General features: G+C 35.2%; 1 protein-coding gene across 6 annotated transcripts in view; it reads right to left on the bottom strand.

The window, feature by feature from the left end:
• The window catches only part of DENND4C (DENN domain containing 4C), a 75,402-nt gene that overhangs the window by 25,631 nt on the left and 29,992 nt on the right, over positions 1-19,779 (bottom strand). For 4 of the 6 annotated variants that reach the window (XM_026718371.2, XM_087926575.1, XM_087926571.1 and 1 more), the window contains exons 4-17: positions 19,072-19,141; positions 17,707-17,876; positions 16,094-16,335; positions 15,893-15,959; positions 14,500-14,558; positions 13,602-13,746; positions 11,527-11,702; positions 5,221-5,321; positions 3,873-4,091; positions 2,867-3,012; positions 2,553-2,588; positions 2,098-2,228; positions 1,071-1,203; positions 675-881 (exon numbers count right to left, since the gene is read on the bottom strand). In XM_026718371.2, coding sequence (XP_026574156.1) covers positions 675-881; positions 1,071-1,203; positions 2,098-2,228; positions 2,553-2,588; positions 2,867-3,012; positions 3,873-4,091; positions 5,221-5,321; positions 11,527-11,702; positions 13,602-13,746; positions 14,500-14,558; positions 15,893-15,959; positions 16,094-16,335; positions 17,707-17,876; positions 19,072-19,141 — 1,902 coding nt within the window. The remainder of the gene's footprint in view (positions 1-674; positions 882-1,070; positions 1,204-2,097; positions 2,229-2,552; positions 2,589-2,866; positions 3,013-3,872; positions 4,092-5,220; positions 5,322-11,526; positions 11,703-13,601; positions 13,747-14,499; positions 14,559-15,892; positions 15,960-16,093; positions 16,336-17,706; positions 17,877-19,071; positions 19,142-19,779) is intronic. The other 2 variants (XM_026718374.2, XM_087926573.1) reach the window with 1 other exon arrangement.

A 19,779-nucleotide genomic window follows, 5' to 3' on the forward strand; every position in this document is an offset into this window, starting at 1 on the left:
TCTGATATCAACTGCAAGTGGTTAACAAAATATTTTCTTACTGCATTAAAATGAGCTGTAGCTTGCCTGTTTTACAAACTATATCAACCTATCGTATTTAGAACTGACTGGAATTAAAAGTATATTACTGGAAATCCAAAGTTGCAGAACGTTGTCTTTTTGTGAAAAACAGTAGGCTAATATATATGTTTTTCACAAAAAGACAATGTTCTGCAACTTTGGATTTCCAGTAATATACTTTTAATTCCAGTCAGTTCTAAATACGATAATATATATATATATATATATATATACACACACACACACACACACACACATACACACACACACACACACACGCTCAAGAACCTTTCTTGATCCCAGTGTGAATGTGTAAGCAACTAGATAAAGGCTTAGTATGAACAAGTGTCTCCTTTTATCAACTATCCTTGAAGAAGTATCTTCTACATATTCATGCATGTGCATACACATAAAGACCAATCTTGGGAGACAGGCAGCAGCTGTTTTGAGTTTTCAAAAAGATGCTTCATACCTTTGCATCTCAGATCAAAGGGTGTTTGCAAAGCACCTGATTATACAATCTATACTGGACTAGAAGGCAGCAAATATAAATATTATTCCACGACAAAGATATCTCTGCATCTTTTTATAGCACGGTAGACTTCATAACTTACTTCATCTAGTGGTTCCACATCTGTTTTTTTCATTTTAATAAGAACTTCATATGCTTGCTGCAGCGCTCTGACTTTGGGATGTGAAAGTCTAACATAGGCTGGGAGACAAATAAACCATAAGCTGTAACAATGACTGAAAAGGAATTTGGCCCACTGTGGGCAGTTTCCGTAGCATCTCTTGGCTAGTTTATGAGCTGCTTTTATTTCCTGCAAAAAAAGAAAAGAAAAGAAGAGTAAAAATAGACACATCTTAAAAGGAATTTAAGGAGTGTCAGATAACAGGCTCTTTTAACAGCATGAAATGTGGAAAAGAAGAACGTGCATTTCTACTTATTATATCATTCCTCCCTCCCAAACTTATTTCAACTCTGGATGTATCTTAAAAATAAAAATAACCTGCTTGGTCCTCTTTGCCATAAGTGCTGGACTATTTGAAATGTTGCTTTTAGCTGGGTGCCTCTTGAAGGCAAGTTTGAGATCTTGTGGTCTGTCAAAGAGCTTAAGCTCTAACTTAGGGAAGGTCTTGTAGCTGGAAAAGAAAATCAAAATTGTATAACACTGTCTTCCATCCATAATAGGATAATAAAATGAATTTCAGGTCCACCAATTCTAAACAAAAGTCCCTTGAAAATTGAGACGATGCTGAAAGGAAAGGATGCTTATTCCAAAATGAAAAGAACAAAAATGGAACAGCTTTAAGCAATTTGATGCATTACTTCAAAAGGTTCAACTGCACAATATTGCCTTATGGAACTATTTTTCTTATGAAAGAATTTGAGGGAATCAATATTTTTCACGTATCAAAATAATTTCTGAAATCATTCTGATACCCAAAGGACCCCCAATTTAATTATTATTTGGAACAGGTAACTAAGAAACAATGAGTAACTTCCATGCTAGAGTACATTGTCAAGGAAGTTATTAAAAATAGCAGAATATGGTCTATAAAGTGTTTCAAATTTGTACTAAATTTGAACCACTCCAATTCAAGAGGAAAATCTTTTTTCAGTGTTCTGAGTTAAAAAAAATGTTTTCAACTCAAAGCCAAGGTGTTTCAAACTGAAAGACTTCCAAAATACTAATCAAAAGCAAATTCTCCATGGAAAAAAGAACATTTCAAATTTTAAGTTATTCAAAATTCCACATGTTTTGTGTACCCCTGCTGAGCATGATGGCTAAAAAATTATTCTCTAGATTCAATGTTTAGAAGAAATTAAAATTCAAAGTAACGGTAATTTTAGTAAGATGAACTTTTAGTATAATGGGCACTCTTGATAAAAGATCCTTGTCTGATCTTTTAATCTCCAGAACCACATTTTCCAAAGATTCCTACCTACCATGACCACCTCCCCAAACCCATCTCAATTAGGAAAGGCTGGATGGAAATAAAAAGAAGTCTATCCAAATGCCATTAAGAGAATACCTATACTTTGGTAATCTTTCCTGTCCATCGTCTGGGGGTGGTTCTGGTGGCATTATAAATACTGTATGTTCACTCTTCTGAGATTCATCAAATTCAATTAACCGGATATCCTCTGCTGAGTCGACATCAACCTGCAAATACATCACACTTTAATATCACGATGCTATTTCAAAGCCTTAAGGATGCAACTGGAAGCACAGAGCGTGATGTAGAAAAAAAGGCAGAAGAAGCTATGACTATGTACACATCTTGCAGCTGTTTGCCACTAGCACTGCTAAAAGATCCACAAAACACTAATATAACAGCCATTCAATTTTCAAGTAGCAGATCTAGAAAAAAAGATATATTAAGATTCCCAGACATCTATTTGATCAATCACATCCTCCATTTCCATCTTATTACCATACATGCTTAATTATCAGCAAATTCTTGTCCCATGAGAAGTAAATAAATACCTTATCTCCTTTTTCTGATCCTTTCTCAGGAAAAAGCTAAAATAAATATTAGAAATAAATACTTAATTTTTGTAAATAAAACACAATGTTTTGCTATTATGTATAGCGTAAATTTTTAAATTTTCTTGCCTAATAGAAGCCCTGAACAAATCTAATGTGGATAACACTAGAACATTTCCAAGATAAAACACAACACGCAGTTATCATAAAAACTCAATCACACAGTGTTTAAAGAGTTAAAATGCTGCTCCCCAAAAATAGTCATGCACCAAATTTAAAGCGAAATGATATATTTACCCAATAAATATCTTTACCTTTTCTACACAGTCATCAAAAAATGCTAATCCTGTATCTTTGTCACTCACAAAACTGCATTCTTCAATGAAGCGGCTAAAAATCTGGGTCTTTGTTAAAGCTGTATAGAATTTTGTGTAGGCACGGTCTCTACTTTTTAAAAATCCTAGCACATAGAAAGGAAGGAAAGAAGATAGCCATACATTACAATTACAATTATCTCATCTTTCTGTTTATTCATCTCCTATAACACTGAGCAATATGGACACTCTGGGTCCACACCTATTTATCGAGAAGACCCTACACAATGCTTTCAGTATATATCCTGCTCTTATGATATAACACCAAGAGCCAGTATTTTTAATAACATAAACATGATAGCCAGATGAGTCGGGGTTTTTTTAAAAAAAGTTCCACTTCAGAGTTTTCACACGCAACATCTCTTTAGTATCTGCATTGTATTACTGATAGTTTTTGAACTTGATCCACTTGAAAAAATTGGAGCTCTTAAAAGCTCTTTACAGAATTGGGAGATCGTGCATTTTTCTTCAGAACTCCAGCTGATGGAATCACTTTATGTGACTCAAGAGCAAATCTAATCCCACACCTTCTATAATATATAATTTAGCATTTTAGACAAGCAAAGACAATCCCTTAGCTTTAACATTTTATGCTCAATTTAACAAGACAGAACAGATGACAGAGAGGGAATTATCTGCCAGTGTTCACAGGTCCGTCATTCCCCCCAACAATTCTCCAGTGTGTCTGCCCATCACACAAAATTGGACTGTGGACCTATTTTGGATTCGCTCTATCAAACAAGATCATCTAATGGCACTGAGGAGATGTGCCTTCTGTGTTGCACTGCCTGCCCTGAATGCCAGCAAAGCTCATACTCTATTCTATTCTAGTCTTTATTCTATTGCATACAAAGAAGAAACTGGCAAGCTGAGAAGTCTAGTATGAAGTTCGACCAGTATTTTATTTGAAAACCGCCATTTATTTCTGCTGATCTCCCAATCTTACCTTGAAGGTCAAACAGGGAATCCACAGCAGTAGTTTTATTTGAAGGTGCTTGTGTGATTGGCTTAAGAAAAATTCGATACCCTTTTAAGATATAGGCCATAAAACGCAGGAAAGCTTCCTGAATCTCCATTTCGAACTGCGTCATCTTTTTCTGCCAGGAGAAATCTGCCTCTATCGGCTTCATCTCAACGGCAGAGCCTTCTTGGGTCTTTCTGTGAACTGTATTAGAGTGGAATAAGGCATACAAAATTAAAGAGACTTAAATACTTAATTAAATGAATGTAGTCAAATGAATGTCACCAAAGAGACATTACAGAAGCAATGTTTGAAAAATAATGAACTTGGAGAAGCCCAGGTGGTGCAGTGGTTAGAATACAGTATTGCTAGCTGACTCTGCACACAGCCTAGAGTTCGATCCTGACCAGCTCAAGGTTGAATCAGCCTTCCATCCTTCCAAGGTCAGTAAAATGAGGACCCAGACTGCTGGGGACAATATGCTGATATTGTAAACCAACCTGAAAATGCTGTAAAGTGCTATGGGATAGTATATAAGTCTAAGTGCTATTGCTATTACTATTTCTATACTCTCAAAAGTATGCTTTGAAATCTTATGATTTCTACTACTGTACTAGGTATTTCAACTTCATAAAGTCTGTGGTATATAACTCATTATACTCTACCTGTGATCTGTAGAAATAACGGTGTTTAGTAAAACAGCATGGTTGAGTCATATTAAATCTTGTCACTGTTCTTCAAAAATTGAGCTTTTTATATTTATTAAATTTGTATTTTGCATTAACATAGAAAAAAATAGAAGAAAAACAAATAAAACAAAAACAAAAACAAAGAAAAGAAAAATTGAAATCTTTATCAGATGTATTAAAAATGACTTTACAGAAATATAAAACTGGATGGGATTGAGCCAAAATTGTTATTTCATACTACCTGGCTTTCTCATTGACTTTGCTTGTGGGAAGCTGGCTTTGCTTATGGGAAGGTCACAGGGAAAGTCACAAATGATGATCATGTGATCACAGGTTGCTGCAACCATCAGTTTATTAAATCGGCAGTTTAATAAATTAGCAGGTTACTTAGTTAACTGGAATAAAATTCATACGCTTCCTATAATTTCAATGAAAAATTTTAAAAATGGTTTTTTTCTGGTGTTTGAATTGTTTTAACTATCTTGGAATAATTTTAAAAAAAAGAGTCTATGGGTGTCAACATTTTAAATTGCATATCTCTGCCTCTATCCATGTATTCAAACAATATGTGGGAAAACAAACAGTTCAGCTGAATTTTTTTCTTTTCCAAAGATTAGTTCTTTTTAATCTCTTATTTGTTTTACCTAAGGCAAGTTGTGGGTGCAATTTCCTTAATGTTCCAAGAAGGCTTTTGCAAGGCTTCTTAGGGAGCAGTTTCCAGTTCATATTCTTCTTATCATCTGATCTATACAGCAGAAACAAAGGTACATATGTCAAAATGAGTAATATATAAAAAATGGAACACTCGGCTTTTATTGCTTCCTGATACTGAAACAAGAATAAGAACAGGCATTTACATTCTCCTGATAATATTCCAAAACTCTTTTCATTGTTTTAATGCCAAATGACTTGAATCAACTTTGGGGCTTCTCTGGTAAGCATTAAGAGTCCTCTTAGTTAAATTTAGATTTCATTCCAAAACTACACCAACTTTTCTTTGAGTATTTTTATTTAGATACGTTATTTCAATGTACAGTATCTAAATAAAAGTTTATCTTGAGATATGATTGCATTTGCAGCATTATTTTGACAAAGAATTTTTGGCCTCCTATTTCCGAGCTTGAAATTGTATCTGGTAACACGCAATATTATATTTTTATCAAGTGTTTAGAGCAGGGGTCATCAAACTTGACAGCTTTAAGACTTGTGGAAACTCCCAGAATTCCTCCATGGTCATTTTAGCTCAGGAATTCTGGGAGTTGAAGTCCACAAGTTTGAAGATCCTTGGTTTAGAGTTATAGTCAATGCTGAATGTAAATGCTGCCTGTATAGAAAAACTGACTCCAATATTAATTTTTCATGTACAGGCACTGAATCTTGACAAAACATTTTAAACCTGAAATATTCAGGATGAACAAAGATGAATCAGTATATTATGCAAGTTAATTTTGCACTGTATGCAAAAAAAATGTTGTATGCTGAAAGAAAACTGCAGAGAATGACTCAAAATTGAAAAATCATGTTTACATCAGGACTTTTATTCATGATTCTGTATTGTAATTGCTTAGGTCAGTAAAATATAAAGTTTCATTCAGATATAGAAGTCTCATTCAGCTTTGCTTCAGTTCTTCAGCACATGAGAAAGAAAACAAGAGAAAGGGGGGGAAATAATATTGAATCATTCTGCATAATTTCTTACATAAATCAGGAGTAGTCACCCTGCAATCGCTATGGCTCATGTTGAGATTTAAGTAGTTCAACATAATTTTCAAAAGTATGTGAGTTGAGAGTGAGAGAGTTAAAAATTCAACACTCATTGTAAGCCAACTTACAACTCACTTGGTCATTAAATTAAACAGATCTAAATATGAGAAATGGCCTTGTTCAAGTCAATAGCACAATTAGCTATCAAGATTTTGTACAAAACCATGCTAAAAGGAGACTAGGATTAAGACTACAAGACTTCTAGAATTCAAACATACAGTTGAATTCTTGTACATAAATAGTATAGCGTTATCCAAATATATTTGATTCTGAAATTTATTTTTCTTAGAGCATTTTCAAAAATCCAAGGCATGAAAGTCTAACAGCACAGAACCTTAAAACACACCATAAAGCAAAACATTCCCAGTTCAAAATTCATCCTTACCAATGAATTAAGCTGCTTAGGCAAATCAGTATCAGTCACTCTACTACAGAAATGATAAAAGTATTTAGGAATAAACCAATACTGCTTTATTAATTGATAGGAGTTGAAATGGATTCAAACGAACTTTCTCCTTCCAAAAACATAGTTATATAACTCAAATCTCAGTATATCAATTCAGATTTTTGTGCTGGATTTCAGTAATTATTCACAGAATACCTCTTGTATAAATGTATTTTGAAAAATATATTATTCCATACAATATTGTAATTTTAATTTTCCGTATTAAACTCCAAAGTAAACAAACATATTGTATGTTTTACATGCTCCTTTTTATGAAACCAGTTTCTGAATTGACAGAACTTTACTTCTCCTTTTAACAATTTTCTGAGATGGAAAAAACAGCATATTATTTCACAAGGAAGAATAAGGTTCAAAACAGCTATTACCATAAACTCTGTAATTTTAGCTTCTATAAATAGCCTATTATCTTTTAATTCTATTTTACAATTTGCTGATTCTATCCTGCAATCTATTATAGTGTAAAGTATATTTTATTCAGAGGATTTTGTTGAAAAATGACTTCATTTGTAAGCAATGCTAATTGTAGTTTATTGCAAGAGCTGGCAAACTGTCTTGCTACCAAATATCAAACAAATTCAAAACAATATCAAATACAATTTCAACTAAGAACACCAACATTTCATGAAATGAGTGTCATTTCATGCAATTTGTTAACTCTAAATCAGTTCATAGTTCTTATGTATTCTACATTATTATTATCTACATTATTATTATCTACATTATTATTATTTGCAATAATAATAATAATAATAATAATAATAATAATAATAATAATAATAATAATAATGTATTATACAATACAGCCAAAACGCAAAACAACTGAGCTATTCCAACAACAAAATGCTTTGGTTCAGCTTAACTATGACCCATATTAAAGTTAAATAATTTAACTGAGTTTCTATGCCACAGACTAGTTGTTCAAGTTCAAAATGAAACACGTTTTCCATTTGTGCATATTTGCTATGTAAACAAACCCCCAGTCCCTTTTAAAAATCCAACTGCGTACAAACTGGAGGATTGTTTTACTACAAATCCATATTTTGCAGCTTAAGGGCATAGCACAAGACAAAATGATTATCATTTTTTGTCTAAAATTTGTAAAGCTCAGGTACAACTACATTCTTACCAGTCTCATCCAGCATGAGAAGTAGTGAGATCTGAACGGTCATAGTGTAATTTTCTCAATCTTATTATTAAATCTTAATATTTGAAGATTTGCAAGTAAAAATATTACTGATTTAACTTGTAAGCATGTACAATAGATTTGCCAAGTGACTGCAACAATTCAAAATTTCCTGCTCTAGATTTACAACGATATTTTCCTAATTTTTCCTCCACCCTTTCTCCTGTTATTGTATGAAAACTCAGCACAAAGAAAGGAAATTAGCCACAACAAATAGGGCCAAGACTTATATTGATTCTGTAGTAGTGTATAAACAATATGAACTAAGCTCAGAAGCTAAAGCTGGCAAATCCTTGCTGTTGTTCGCTAGCAAACCTTATTGCTTTCCTAACGTGCCATCTCTTTTGAATTTTATTGGTTTTTAGAAATCTGCTCTAATCAAATTCTAACATAAGACTTTTGATTCCTTCCTAGCAGAATTACCACAAATACTACAAAGTATGTCACATGATACTGATGTCATGTGATTGCTTTGAACTGAAATATGAAACAAGAGAAGGAAACAAACAATAGGGAAAGAATATTCCCCTTTCAAAAACAGATAACATTAGGGTTGTTCACATTTTGCAAGAAGTATTCCTGCAATAAGAGGGAGCAATTTCAGGCTAACACATACCCTCCATTCACATTCCCCTGATGCAGACAGATGATACTGCATTTGTTTGGGTATAAAAACTTCCAATCTTTGCACAACCACTCTTTATGCAGATTCACTCAAATGCAAAAATCTCTTTGTGCTTGCTTTCAGATGGACCAAGAACAAAAAACTTTTGTCTCACAAATACTCCTTCCCTGCTATTCCTAATGTGGAGCAAAAGTATACCAGAAACAAATATCCCCACCAAGTCAATAAAAATTCAGTTGTTTTTTAAAGATAACAATTCCTCGAAACATCATGCCATTAAATAAACATTTGTGTAATAGTAACATGTTTCCAGGAATAAAAGCTTTAAAAAAACCCTCCTTGTTTTATGACCCTGTAATTCCTTAATTCAGGGTAGAGTTGGAGCGACTGGATGGAGCTGAGAGTTTACTGGCCGGATGCCCTTCCTGATGCCTACCCGGAGTTAAGAATAGATTTTTTTTTTTATACCTTAGGAGAGAAACATCAGCCACTTCCTAGGATTGAACTCTCAACCTCCTGAGTTGGACGCGAGAGTCTTCAGCACTGGGCTACTACGCTGCTCAATGAAAGCTCATACACATTATAAAAATATAAAGGAACATTAAAAGATGATTTAAAGATGTGACATGCTTTCAGCTGCTTTCTTCCTCTTCCTTCATTACAAAGTCATCTCCACATTATTTTGAAAGTCCCTTACTTTCAAGAACAATATTAAGGATGCAGTGGATTGCAAAGAGGCAGAAGAAAGTTGAAAAATGTCATTTGTGTGAGTTGACTTCGTTCACACATCCTTTCTCAGAATGCCTGTGGAGATTCTCATAGTTGTCTCAAAGATGCTTTTTTTTCTTCAAAAAGCAACTGGGCTTTCATCAGTTCTGATGACAAACTTCTTGGATGAGAAACGAAACATTTTCTTTTTCCTCAAGAAGAAAAAAAGCACCTTTGAGGCATTCTTTCTCAGACTACATTTTACCAATTTTCTCTCAAAATTAATTCTATTTGGATTTTTATATCAAAGCTAGGCAACTTATGACTTTCCAGAAAGTGTTTAGTCAGTCAGATGTTAGATATGACGGGAGGGTAGTCCATCATTATTTGACAAATTCTCCATCTCTGATTTAGCAGAGCAACAAAGAATGACTTAACATTTACTGAACCAGTTAGAACAGGGCTGTCAAACTTGCGGCCCGCATGCGTCATGCACTGGCCACACCCCTGCCCAGTTTAGCAAAGGGGGAAAAGTCCCTATACATCACGTGATGCTGCCATGACGACACGAGTTTGACACCCCTGGGTTAGAATTATGAGAACACCAATAAGTTTAAAAAGCCACTAAAAATCCTTCCTTCTTAAGGAATACATTTTTATCAATTATTCTTCTTTCAGATGACAGCATAGTGCTTTTCATGTGATGATACTCATAATGGCAAAGATTAATCTTTTCTATGTCTATGAATTTTCAGCATTTTCTGATGTCTATTAGTTTTCCTACTGAAAAATATAGTACCCATAAGTATACATAGAAAAGAACACACACACACACAGACACACACTTTCACCTCTATAATGCCAGTTGGAAGAAAAATCTCCCAAGCTATCTGAGAAGCACCTCACTGAACTAGAAATGAAACAAAAAGTTACAATTGATGGGGAAGTGAAGAGGAGAGAAGCACACACATACAAAACCCCAAACCCACGAAGAACTAGACAATTCACAGCACAGAAAATACAGGTAGTCCTCATTTAATGACCACTCATTAAGCGACCACCCATTACAATGGCACTAAACGAATGATACTTATGACTGGTTCTCAAAGTTCCTGCCAGTCATCCCAACAACCCCCCGCCCCCCATGAGTGCTTGGCAACCATCTCACACTTATGACTGTTGCAGTGTCTTGCAGTCACATGAAAATCATTTGTGACAGTTCCTGCCAGCTTCCCACAAAGAAATCAATGAGGAAGCTAGCAGGAAAGATTGCAAGTCACTCCAATAAGTTGCCTATGAAGACTCTCAGTCATTCACGCCATAGTTGTATCAAAAGTAGTTTTTGTTTTTCAAAAGGCTAAAGATGTTTCGCTTCTTACCCTGGAAGCTTCATCAGTCTTACTGGATGCTGTGGGAGATGGAAGGATAGTTATTGACAGCTGAGATTTGGAGAGCGGGGGAGAATGATAGATTCTGACAGGATGATTGGGGGGGGGAGGAAATGGAAAATATTGTGTTTCCTTTGCGGTCAACTGCTCGTAACACTCTCTGAGAACTGTTGTGGTTACTTGGGATTTTATCTGTGACCTCAGGGGTCACCTGAATCAGAGGTGTGGAGTCTTCTTGGATTCCAATAAGTTGCTTCCATTTTCTCTTACCTGGCAGTTGCCCCCCTCAGCCCCACCCATGCACCCTTCCCTGCCTGGCAGCAGCCCCACTCCCACCCCAAAGCAAACCATACTTGCACCATGCTTCACAGGCAACCCGCACATCCTCCTCTACCAACATCAGTCCTGCCTAGCCCAGTTGTGTTCATTGTCACCCACACAACTTTCCCCACCTGGCAGCAGTCACTTATCTGCCTGACAACCTGCTGGCAAGCTACCTGGGACTCAGTGACTCTGTAATCCTCACTTAACGATAGCAACGATAGCCAGTGCTGTTGCTGCTAAGCAATGTGGTTGCACAATGCTACACCTTACAACATAGTTCAGCAATAAAATTTTCATCCCACTTGCTGTCATTAGCCGAGGACTACCTGTACTTCCATAAACCCGATGGGCCTTTGGTCTGCTTTAAATTTCACAGATTGGATAAAATGAGCAAAATAAACACATTCAAATTTTACATCAAATACTTTAAAAGACATATATATGAAGACAGAGGATATGAACAAAAAAAAACAACTCAAAAAACACACTTACATGTACACCATGTTTGTGTCTAAATCAATGCAAACCACATCTTGTGGTGGCTCATACAGATCAAAATACCGTGAATCAACTCCAACTATAAATGGGACAGGAGCACTGAGCACTGTTGCCAGAGACAAAGGACAGAGGGGGATGTAGGGACACTGCCATTGAAACGGAAAGATCATCTGAAGGAAAAAATGAAACGAAACCCATCAATTAAAAAGATCATGAAATCCAGGTAACACCAAGCCATGTTAGATCATGTGAATTTCACAGCACCTGTGAGCAACATTATACAATAAATCAAATTGATCACCGCATAAATAGAATCTGAAATTATTATTTAATCCTTGTTTAGTGTGTACACAAGTCATTTAGCTGCTTGGACATGACTTCTATCAAACATACTGGGTATATATATAATTTTAAGTTCAAATAATAGGTTTTAATAAGAATTTTATTCCAGATGCTATCATGCAATTTTCATGTATCTAAATACTACTTTGTAAGCCATACCAGTCAACAGTCACTTGTGCAAATGAAAGAAATATAAGATGACTAAGATACATAATTCATAATGCCGACAAAAAAGTCTTTGTAATTATTTTGTATTTTATTTTAGGACCACTTAAATTTATTGTGTGCTGTAACAACAGTAAATTTAAAAGTTAAAGTTCTACCAAAAGATTAAGTGCATTTTTATTTCTGTTGTGGTGGTATAGCAAGTTTCCTGACCACAAACTGCTTGATATATTCATGTTATTCTAACCCTACTAATATGTTCAATCTGAATTTATATATAATCTCATTTGGATGATGAAACAGTAGTTTTTATTTATTTTTATTTCTATAGTTGCACATCTTAACAAGTAATTCTGGATGGTGTATAACATAAAAATCAAAAACCAAAATAAATATATATGGTCACTGAGGACAACTATATTATACGTCAGATACAGGAGATGAACTTCAAGAAATCTTTCATGCAATTTAAGAAATATTCTTGAAAAAAAATTAGGAGGGCAAAAATAATTAATCAGATTAAAAGAGTATCAAATAAAAGCAAAAAATTTTATTTCTGACTCTTATCTTCTTAAAATGCAGCTTGTGTATGCATTGAAAAAGCATGTATGTTTACTTCCTAACTGCATTTCAAACTAAATCAAATGGAAGCCCAGGATCCTATCAATCTTTCCAATGATAAAATAATAGCAACATAATTGTAAAAACAAACAAGTTTCTCTTCCCTAAAGGGCTTGACAATAAGCTTCTGAGAACTGGAGGACTTCTGCAGAGAATCAGGAAGAAAACTTTGATGGAGATATGTAGGATCTGTTGCCTGAGCAAAGGGGGCTGAAGTGTTTTTAAGATGAGAATGAAACAACATTTGAAGCAGGACTATAAGCAGAAAGGAGTATAGCATAATCAGACTTGCAAGATTATGGCCAATAACAATAAAAGGACTTTTAGCGTTCCTGTGTAGTTGATTTCCTGATCTTGTCTGATGGGGATGCTATCTTCTCAGAAACATAAGGAAGGAATGAAGGGGAAAAGTTGCATTGTGGGTATGGATTTGATCCAGAGAATTTGAAGATTACCAAAATACTGTGTATTATAGCAGGGTTTTGCTTTTTTTTTTTTTTGCTTTTTTAATGACTTTAATAACCAAAAGGTCCCATTCTGAAAATTTACAGATGTGGAAAAAGAGGGGAAAAAAGAGAGAAAGCCTATTGTTCTGATCCAATAGTTCCTTTAGGCATTTAATTAATCCTTTTGCAGCAAAAAGCTTTGAATCATTTACACTATCCTAATAGAAAATACTTGCAAGTTAATTTCCCCTTTAGGAAAATAAACAATTTAAATGACCAAGTGTGCTTCATCTTAACAAAACACCTAAACAAAACATATTTATTCTGCAATTTAAATATTTTGCTCAAGCATAAAAAACTCTTTTTTCAGAAGGTCACGTGAAACAAAAGAAAAAAATCAAGTGTTCAATGCTTGCAAAGCAAGACAACAAATACCAAAGAACCAATCCAGATAAAAATTTGGTTATCAAAATATTCAAACTTATTAGTTCTTACAGCAGCCACAGCTTCCGCAACTCCAGTCAGCACAGCTGGACAGAGAGAATGTAATAGAATCTTGCCTTCCAACAATACAGAGAGGAGTAAAGTAGCACAGTTTTCTGGTCCAAGGTTCATAAGCAGAGTGCTGTAGTTTGCCCCACTGCAATGAGATCAGGATATTGAGGACTGTTACATTCATTGCTCATGAATGACAATAACAATAATAATTGGTTAAAGTTATATGCCACCCAACTTCCAGCGACTATCATATACTGAGTAGTAAAATAGGGAAACCTATCCGATCCCCTTAAACAACATATGTTATTATTATCACAGAAACTTATTGAAGATAGGGACTACAGAGATAGAATGTTTAAATAATAGAAAAAAAGATTAGGGAGCGGGATGTCTGAAGTTTTTTTTATTTCTTGAAATGAGCACAAGCCATATTTGTTTGATCGTTACTTTGGTAACAGATATTTCAAACTGTCCTTCAAAACCGTTCTCTATATGTCCTATACAACAAAGCTTGGAAAATCAGGGAATTAACTCACAGAAGAGCTGTTTATCAAAGGCTATTGAGGAATTCTTTCAATTTGTCCATTTTAAAAAAAAATCAAAAAGATTAAATAGAGCTGCTTTTCAGAGAAGGTACTACTGATTACCAGTGCAATGAAACAGCTATTTCCTGTTCGAAATCAATGTGAAATTCCACTATGTTCAGTGACCGGGGGAGTGGGGATGGGCATATGTCCATTACAAAAAACAATTTGGAAACATATGCAGGTAAAATCTGAATAATTAGCATGTTGCTCATTTGCTTCTAAACAAATTATGATTTACTCTTATGTAAACTGGCTCTTAATATATTCATTTAGCCGCATCTTTAAAATACTCCACTGACTATTATTACCTGAGTGGTAAAGGTGTACAAACTGGTTGAGATAATATTAATGCATCATGGGCCGAAAGCTGTAAAAAAACAAATATTAGTTATTTGACAGTTTGAGATTAGCAAACTTTGACAGTTTGAGATTAGCCAACCAATCAATCAGGTGTTAATTTATCAATCACATTAGCCCCTGAAATATGCATTATCTACAACTATTTGCGTAGGAAACGGACATGACTAAGATAGGCATGGCCGACCAGCTGTAAATTTTGCATTTCTAATCCTCTGGCACTTCACATATATAATTATAAAGACTTTCACTGTATTTCTATAAGGTGGTTTGACATAACTGCTTTTCTACCATGAAGTGTCAGCAAGGGGTCGGGAAGAATAAGAATGGGAAACATTAGATCAACTGTCTCACCCCAGTAGGATTGGCCTGCTCTACTTGCTCCCGAAGGGGCCTGCTAGGCACCACATCAGCCAAGGAATTTTAGCTGAAGGGGCCAAGAGAAGAGCACTTTCTGCCGTGGCTCCCATCCTTTGGAACACTCTGCTCCTTGAGCTCATCCTCTGGGCCTTCCAGAAGAGCCTGAAAACCTGGATCTGCTGATTGATTGGCTTGGGGACACAATGAGGCTGTCTCATTATGAAAATGGTTGTAGACGAAGGAAATCCCACCTCCACCCTGTTTACATATTGATTCCTTTCTTAACTAGTTTTCTTTTGGTTAATTTTCAATGCTTTAATTTTTGAATGTTTTTTTTAATATTCTAGTTGTTATACAATGTTGTTTTATGATTTTGTAAGCTGTCCAGAGTTGTTCGACAGTGAGATGGGCAGAATATAAATTTAATAAATACATAAGTCACTAGCATTTTACAAATCACAGAATTCTCACTTTATGCCCCACTTTTGAGTTGCACTGTTTCAACCTTATCTGAGAAATTGGAACAATCCAACATATCAGTTCATAGTTCTGATTCCAATGCTAGTCGTTACAATAAGAGAAGTAAATAGTGAGTATTTTAATATTTTAAAACATTTAAAACATTTTAACATCAGCCTCTGTGGCGCAGTGGTTAGAATGCAGTACTGCAAGTTACTTCTGCGGCAGCCAGCTGCCTACAATTTGGCAGTTCAAATCCCACCAGGCTCAAGGTTGACTCAGCCTTCCATCCTTCCAAGGTGGGTAAAATGAGGACCCAAATTGTTGGGGGCAATATGCTGACTCTGTAAACTGCTTAGAGAGGGCTATAAAGCACTATAAAGCAGTATATAAGTCTAAGTGCTATTGCTATTTATAGGAATAGTTTGATCAGATACATGGAAAATAAAGAAAGCATTATGAAGCAGTATATGAGTCTAAGGGCTAGTGATAGTATTATTTAACTGTATCAAATTTCTAACTTACCTGCACAAGGATTCTTGGTCTTTGTGGTGAAGGGAAAGGTATGTTGTGCATAAAGTGAGATATGTGCCTGTAAAGAAATTTGGTAAAGCATCTGTTACTTCAAGCATTTAAAGTATTCTGTCATCAAGAACAGCATCCAGTGAGACTTCCATGAAACAACCATGGAAACGGGAAGATATTTTTGAGGGATCTGTAACTTACTTTTCAATTGGAAGAGGATGCGGCCCAGACACAGACAGCTTATAGATAAACATCAGAAATTTTCGGAAGGCTTCAAAGAAAGGCCAGTGTGACAGAAGGCAGATGCATTTGTTGGAATTTATAGATTTGGAGGTAACTTTTTTTCTCTCTACAGCTGTCAGAAGACCAAGCTGCATGTGTTGCTTTTCATTTAATAACTCTTGTGCATAAGGCTCATAAAACTGGATAGCTGCACCATATACCTAAAGTAAAAACGGGAAAGAGTAGGAATGGCATTAACAGCTACAGAAATTGGATAAACTAACAACACTTGATCAACTAAAAAAGGAAAGAAAAATATTTCCCCACTCTGAATCCTCCACACAATCAATTAGATATCAAAAACCTCACAGTAACAATATAAACATAATTGTGATCTTTTTTATATCATTAGTGGATTATGTTTTGTGATAAAACCTAGCTTCGTCAGAGATGAGAAGTTCATTAGCATCCAAGCATCTAGTAGGCTGTAACTTATTTTTATTTGAGCTATAATTTAATTGATAATTTAATGGCATGGTTAAGCAGAATATTTAATCTTGATTCATGCATTTGAATATCTGTGTTAGAATCTTTGTTATCATATTTAGAAGCAGCTGAGCTTCAACAGTTAGGGTAAGATACACAAAGATAAGAAATGTTCCAATTATCTCCTCTAACTCCTGCACCATGAGTTTGAAATAGATTTCAAGATTTTAGTGAAGGCTTTCAAAAAGTGACATTACAAACATACACTAAGGACTATTTAAGTAGTACATAAATTAAATATTTTTCTATCCAAAATTTTATTGGTAAAATAAAGACATGGTATAAGCAGCAAATAAAGTAGTTTTTGCTTACAGAATGTTTTGTCCAGTAACTCTTCTAAATTAAAACGGTGCTGAAAAACTGACTTTATGACCAATGCCCACTTTCCAAATTTCACAGTAGTCCTCAGTCACATGATTTCAATTACACTTGTATTGTCTTGTGACTGACCTCTTCCCCCCCCCTCCCGCCCGCCTTTGCAGGATGGACAGATTGGAGAGGAAGGGATTACAAGAGAATAAACAGGGGAATATACAGCTGTTTGTGTGGTGCGCTCAGGGCTGTTAGCATCACTGCATTACTTTTTATGTGTATTTCCCACTGTGTGCCTGCTTACTGTCTTGTAACCCCTTCCTTTCCAATGAGTGTAAATGCAGACATTAATTCCCTTCTTGCTAATTATCCCAGTGCTCATGTGAGCATTCCAGGGTGCAGCTAAGTGGGGGGACAGGAAAGCACAACTGTAGCCCTCTGGTTTTCCACATAGCAACTCCTTTGCTTATAACAGAGCTCCTAGTTCCAATTGTGGTTGCTAAATGGGGACTAGCTGCAAACACAAAGGAGCTAACCCTTATGTTCATTTGTTGCATTTTTAGACTTGTCTTCCTAAATGCTCCAAGGTGTATCAAGATAGAGAGCATAGTGTGTGTGTGCGTATGTATGTATTTGTTTACAGTTTAAAAATAAATGTTATGGGATAAAGTAATATTTTCTTTTAGAAATTTAATAATAAATGAAAGCAAAATATTACATTTTTCGAAACATACTTTTTCTGCAGACAAGCCAGTCAAAACAAATGTTGAGAATACAGGTAGTGGGTATTTTGTTTGAGGATCCCAGCATTCAATGGTAGCCCCCATTGGAAGACAGAAGAGAGGTACTGATTCAGACAAGGGGAATGACTCGTAGTCATCTTCTGGATATCTGAATATTAAACCTTTAAAGCATGAAAATAAACAAATAAGTATTTTGTCCATACACAACAGCATGTTGTTCTTTCTATTCTGAATGCTGACTTTTTAAAAATGCCAAAGAGTATACAAGCTAAACACCACAGGGTATAAAATTAAATTTAAAAATACCCCCTCGCCTTTCAATAATTCACCCAAAAGATTCCTCTGAGTATCAAATGTTTTGCTGAATGGTCTGAATGCAAGGGACTGAAGTACAGTGAGGCATCTCCCCAAAGAACACATCCTCTAATGAAATCGCCCCTACTGGACTTACTCAGGCGAGCCTGGGTATGCAATTGACGCATAGGAGGATATTCCGCCTGTGGCTCTTCAGCGCACCCAAGGGGTGAAAATTAATGAAGAGCTGTCCCCTCTATGCCTGGCTGTTGGACCGTTATTGGTGATCCAGGGGAAGCCGCATGATAAACGGGGCAAAGAACAGGCTACAGAATCAACTGTTGCCTGCCTTCTGTATTTCCAATCTTTTGGGAGAATCCACACAATGAAGAATGCTGCTTTTCCAAAACTATCACTGAAGCCAACCTTTGCCACGTCTCTATCAGGCCAAGACTGAGTCGTGACTGGAGACTTCCTAGCCCTACAGGAAGAGGCGTGGCAAAGATTGCTGACTCAGTCTCTTGGCAGTAAGGCAGATTCAACCCATATGTGTGGATTTTTCCATAGGCATGCTGGAGAATGCCATGTTTTAACTCAAAAAATTCAGTTTCCCTATTATTTCTTGAAATCTTGACCATTCTCCTTCATTTCATTGCAATGACTTTTTATACACCAAGAGGTGTTCAATATAAGGAGATTTAATTTCCAACTAGTCTCTTTTATATATTTTGTTTTGTTTCCAATACTATATACAGAAAAGTATTAGAATGATAAGGCTCTTCATCATGCAATTCATGACTGATAAAGATACATAATGGAAAGATACAGCAAAGAGAATATAAACTGTTTTGAATCTTTTCATGACAACATCCTATATTCAAAAACTATTTTTAAGGATCCTCATCTAAGGATCACCTTAGATGAGTCAAAAGGATTAATGAATGTTCTTCGATCAAGCAATTTCAGTTCACTATTTAACAGGCAAGTTTAATGTATTACAAAATACTGTCTTAATATTAGTCTCTCCTAATATATTGCAATTTATAAAAATAAATACTTTACCAGCTTTATATGCAATTGAGTTAGAAGCTGGAACTGACTTCTTGTAACAGAGGTATACACTGGAACCCCACTGTAATGAACAAATAAGAAACATTTTCCATAACACAGGAATTATTTTATTTTTAATCCTTCTAATGCTAAAACAGTAATAATAATAATAAAGATTTGGCTCATAATACATAATAACATATTTGCAACATTAATCACAACCCAAATAAAGCACAAAATTTTGATTCTGCTATTATTAGAAGTTGTATATTTACAGATTCCAAGACACAAGACAAATAAAGTTGGTATTTGCTAATAATTCCCTCCTATATGGTAGTAAATATTTTTCACAGAAAGCTACAGAGACATGTATGCTAATATATGAAAGGCAGTTAGCTCTAATTTTAGCTCTAGTTTTTCACCTTCCCATTTTAAAAATACATATGCTGATTTAAAGCAAGCTTGGAGACCAAATTGCAATCTTTAGTTGGCCTGATTCATGTCTAATGTGGATTTGGAAAGACTTGACTAAATTGTGGTCCACAATGAATAAATGTGGCAGATATATAGTGTAACAGGATGGTTAAAGTTAAGATAATGAAGAAACCCAAGTTGACTTCTCCAATCAAACATGCAGTTCACAAGATTACTTGGATCAGTCACTGTTTTTCAGCCCCACATATCTAACAAAACTCTTGTGTACATAAAGCCCTCAAAAGC

This window comes from Pseudonaja textilis, chromosome 2 (genome assembly GCF_049901715.1).
Source record: "Pseudonaja textilis isolate UNSWEBS1 chromosome 2, rPseTex1.2, whole genome shotgun sequence".
NCBI lineage: Eukaryota > Metazoa > Chordata > Lepidosauria > Squamata > Elapidae > Pseudonaja > Pseudonaja textilis.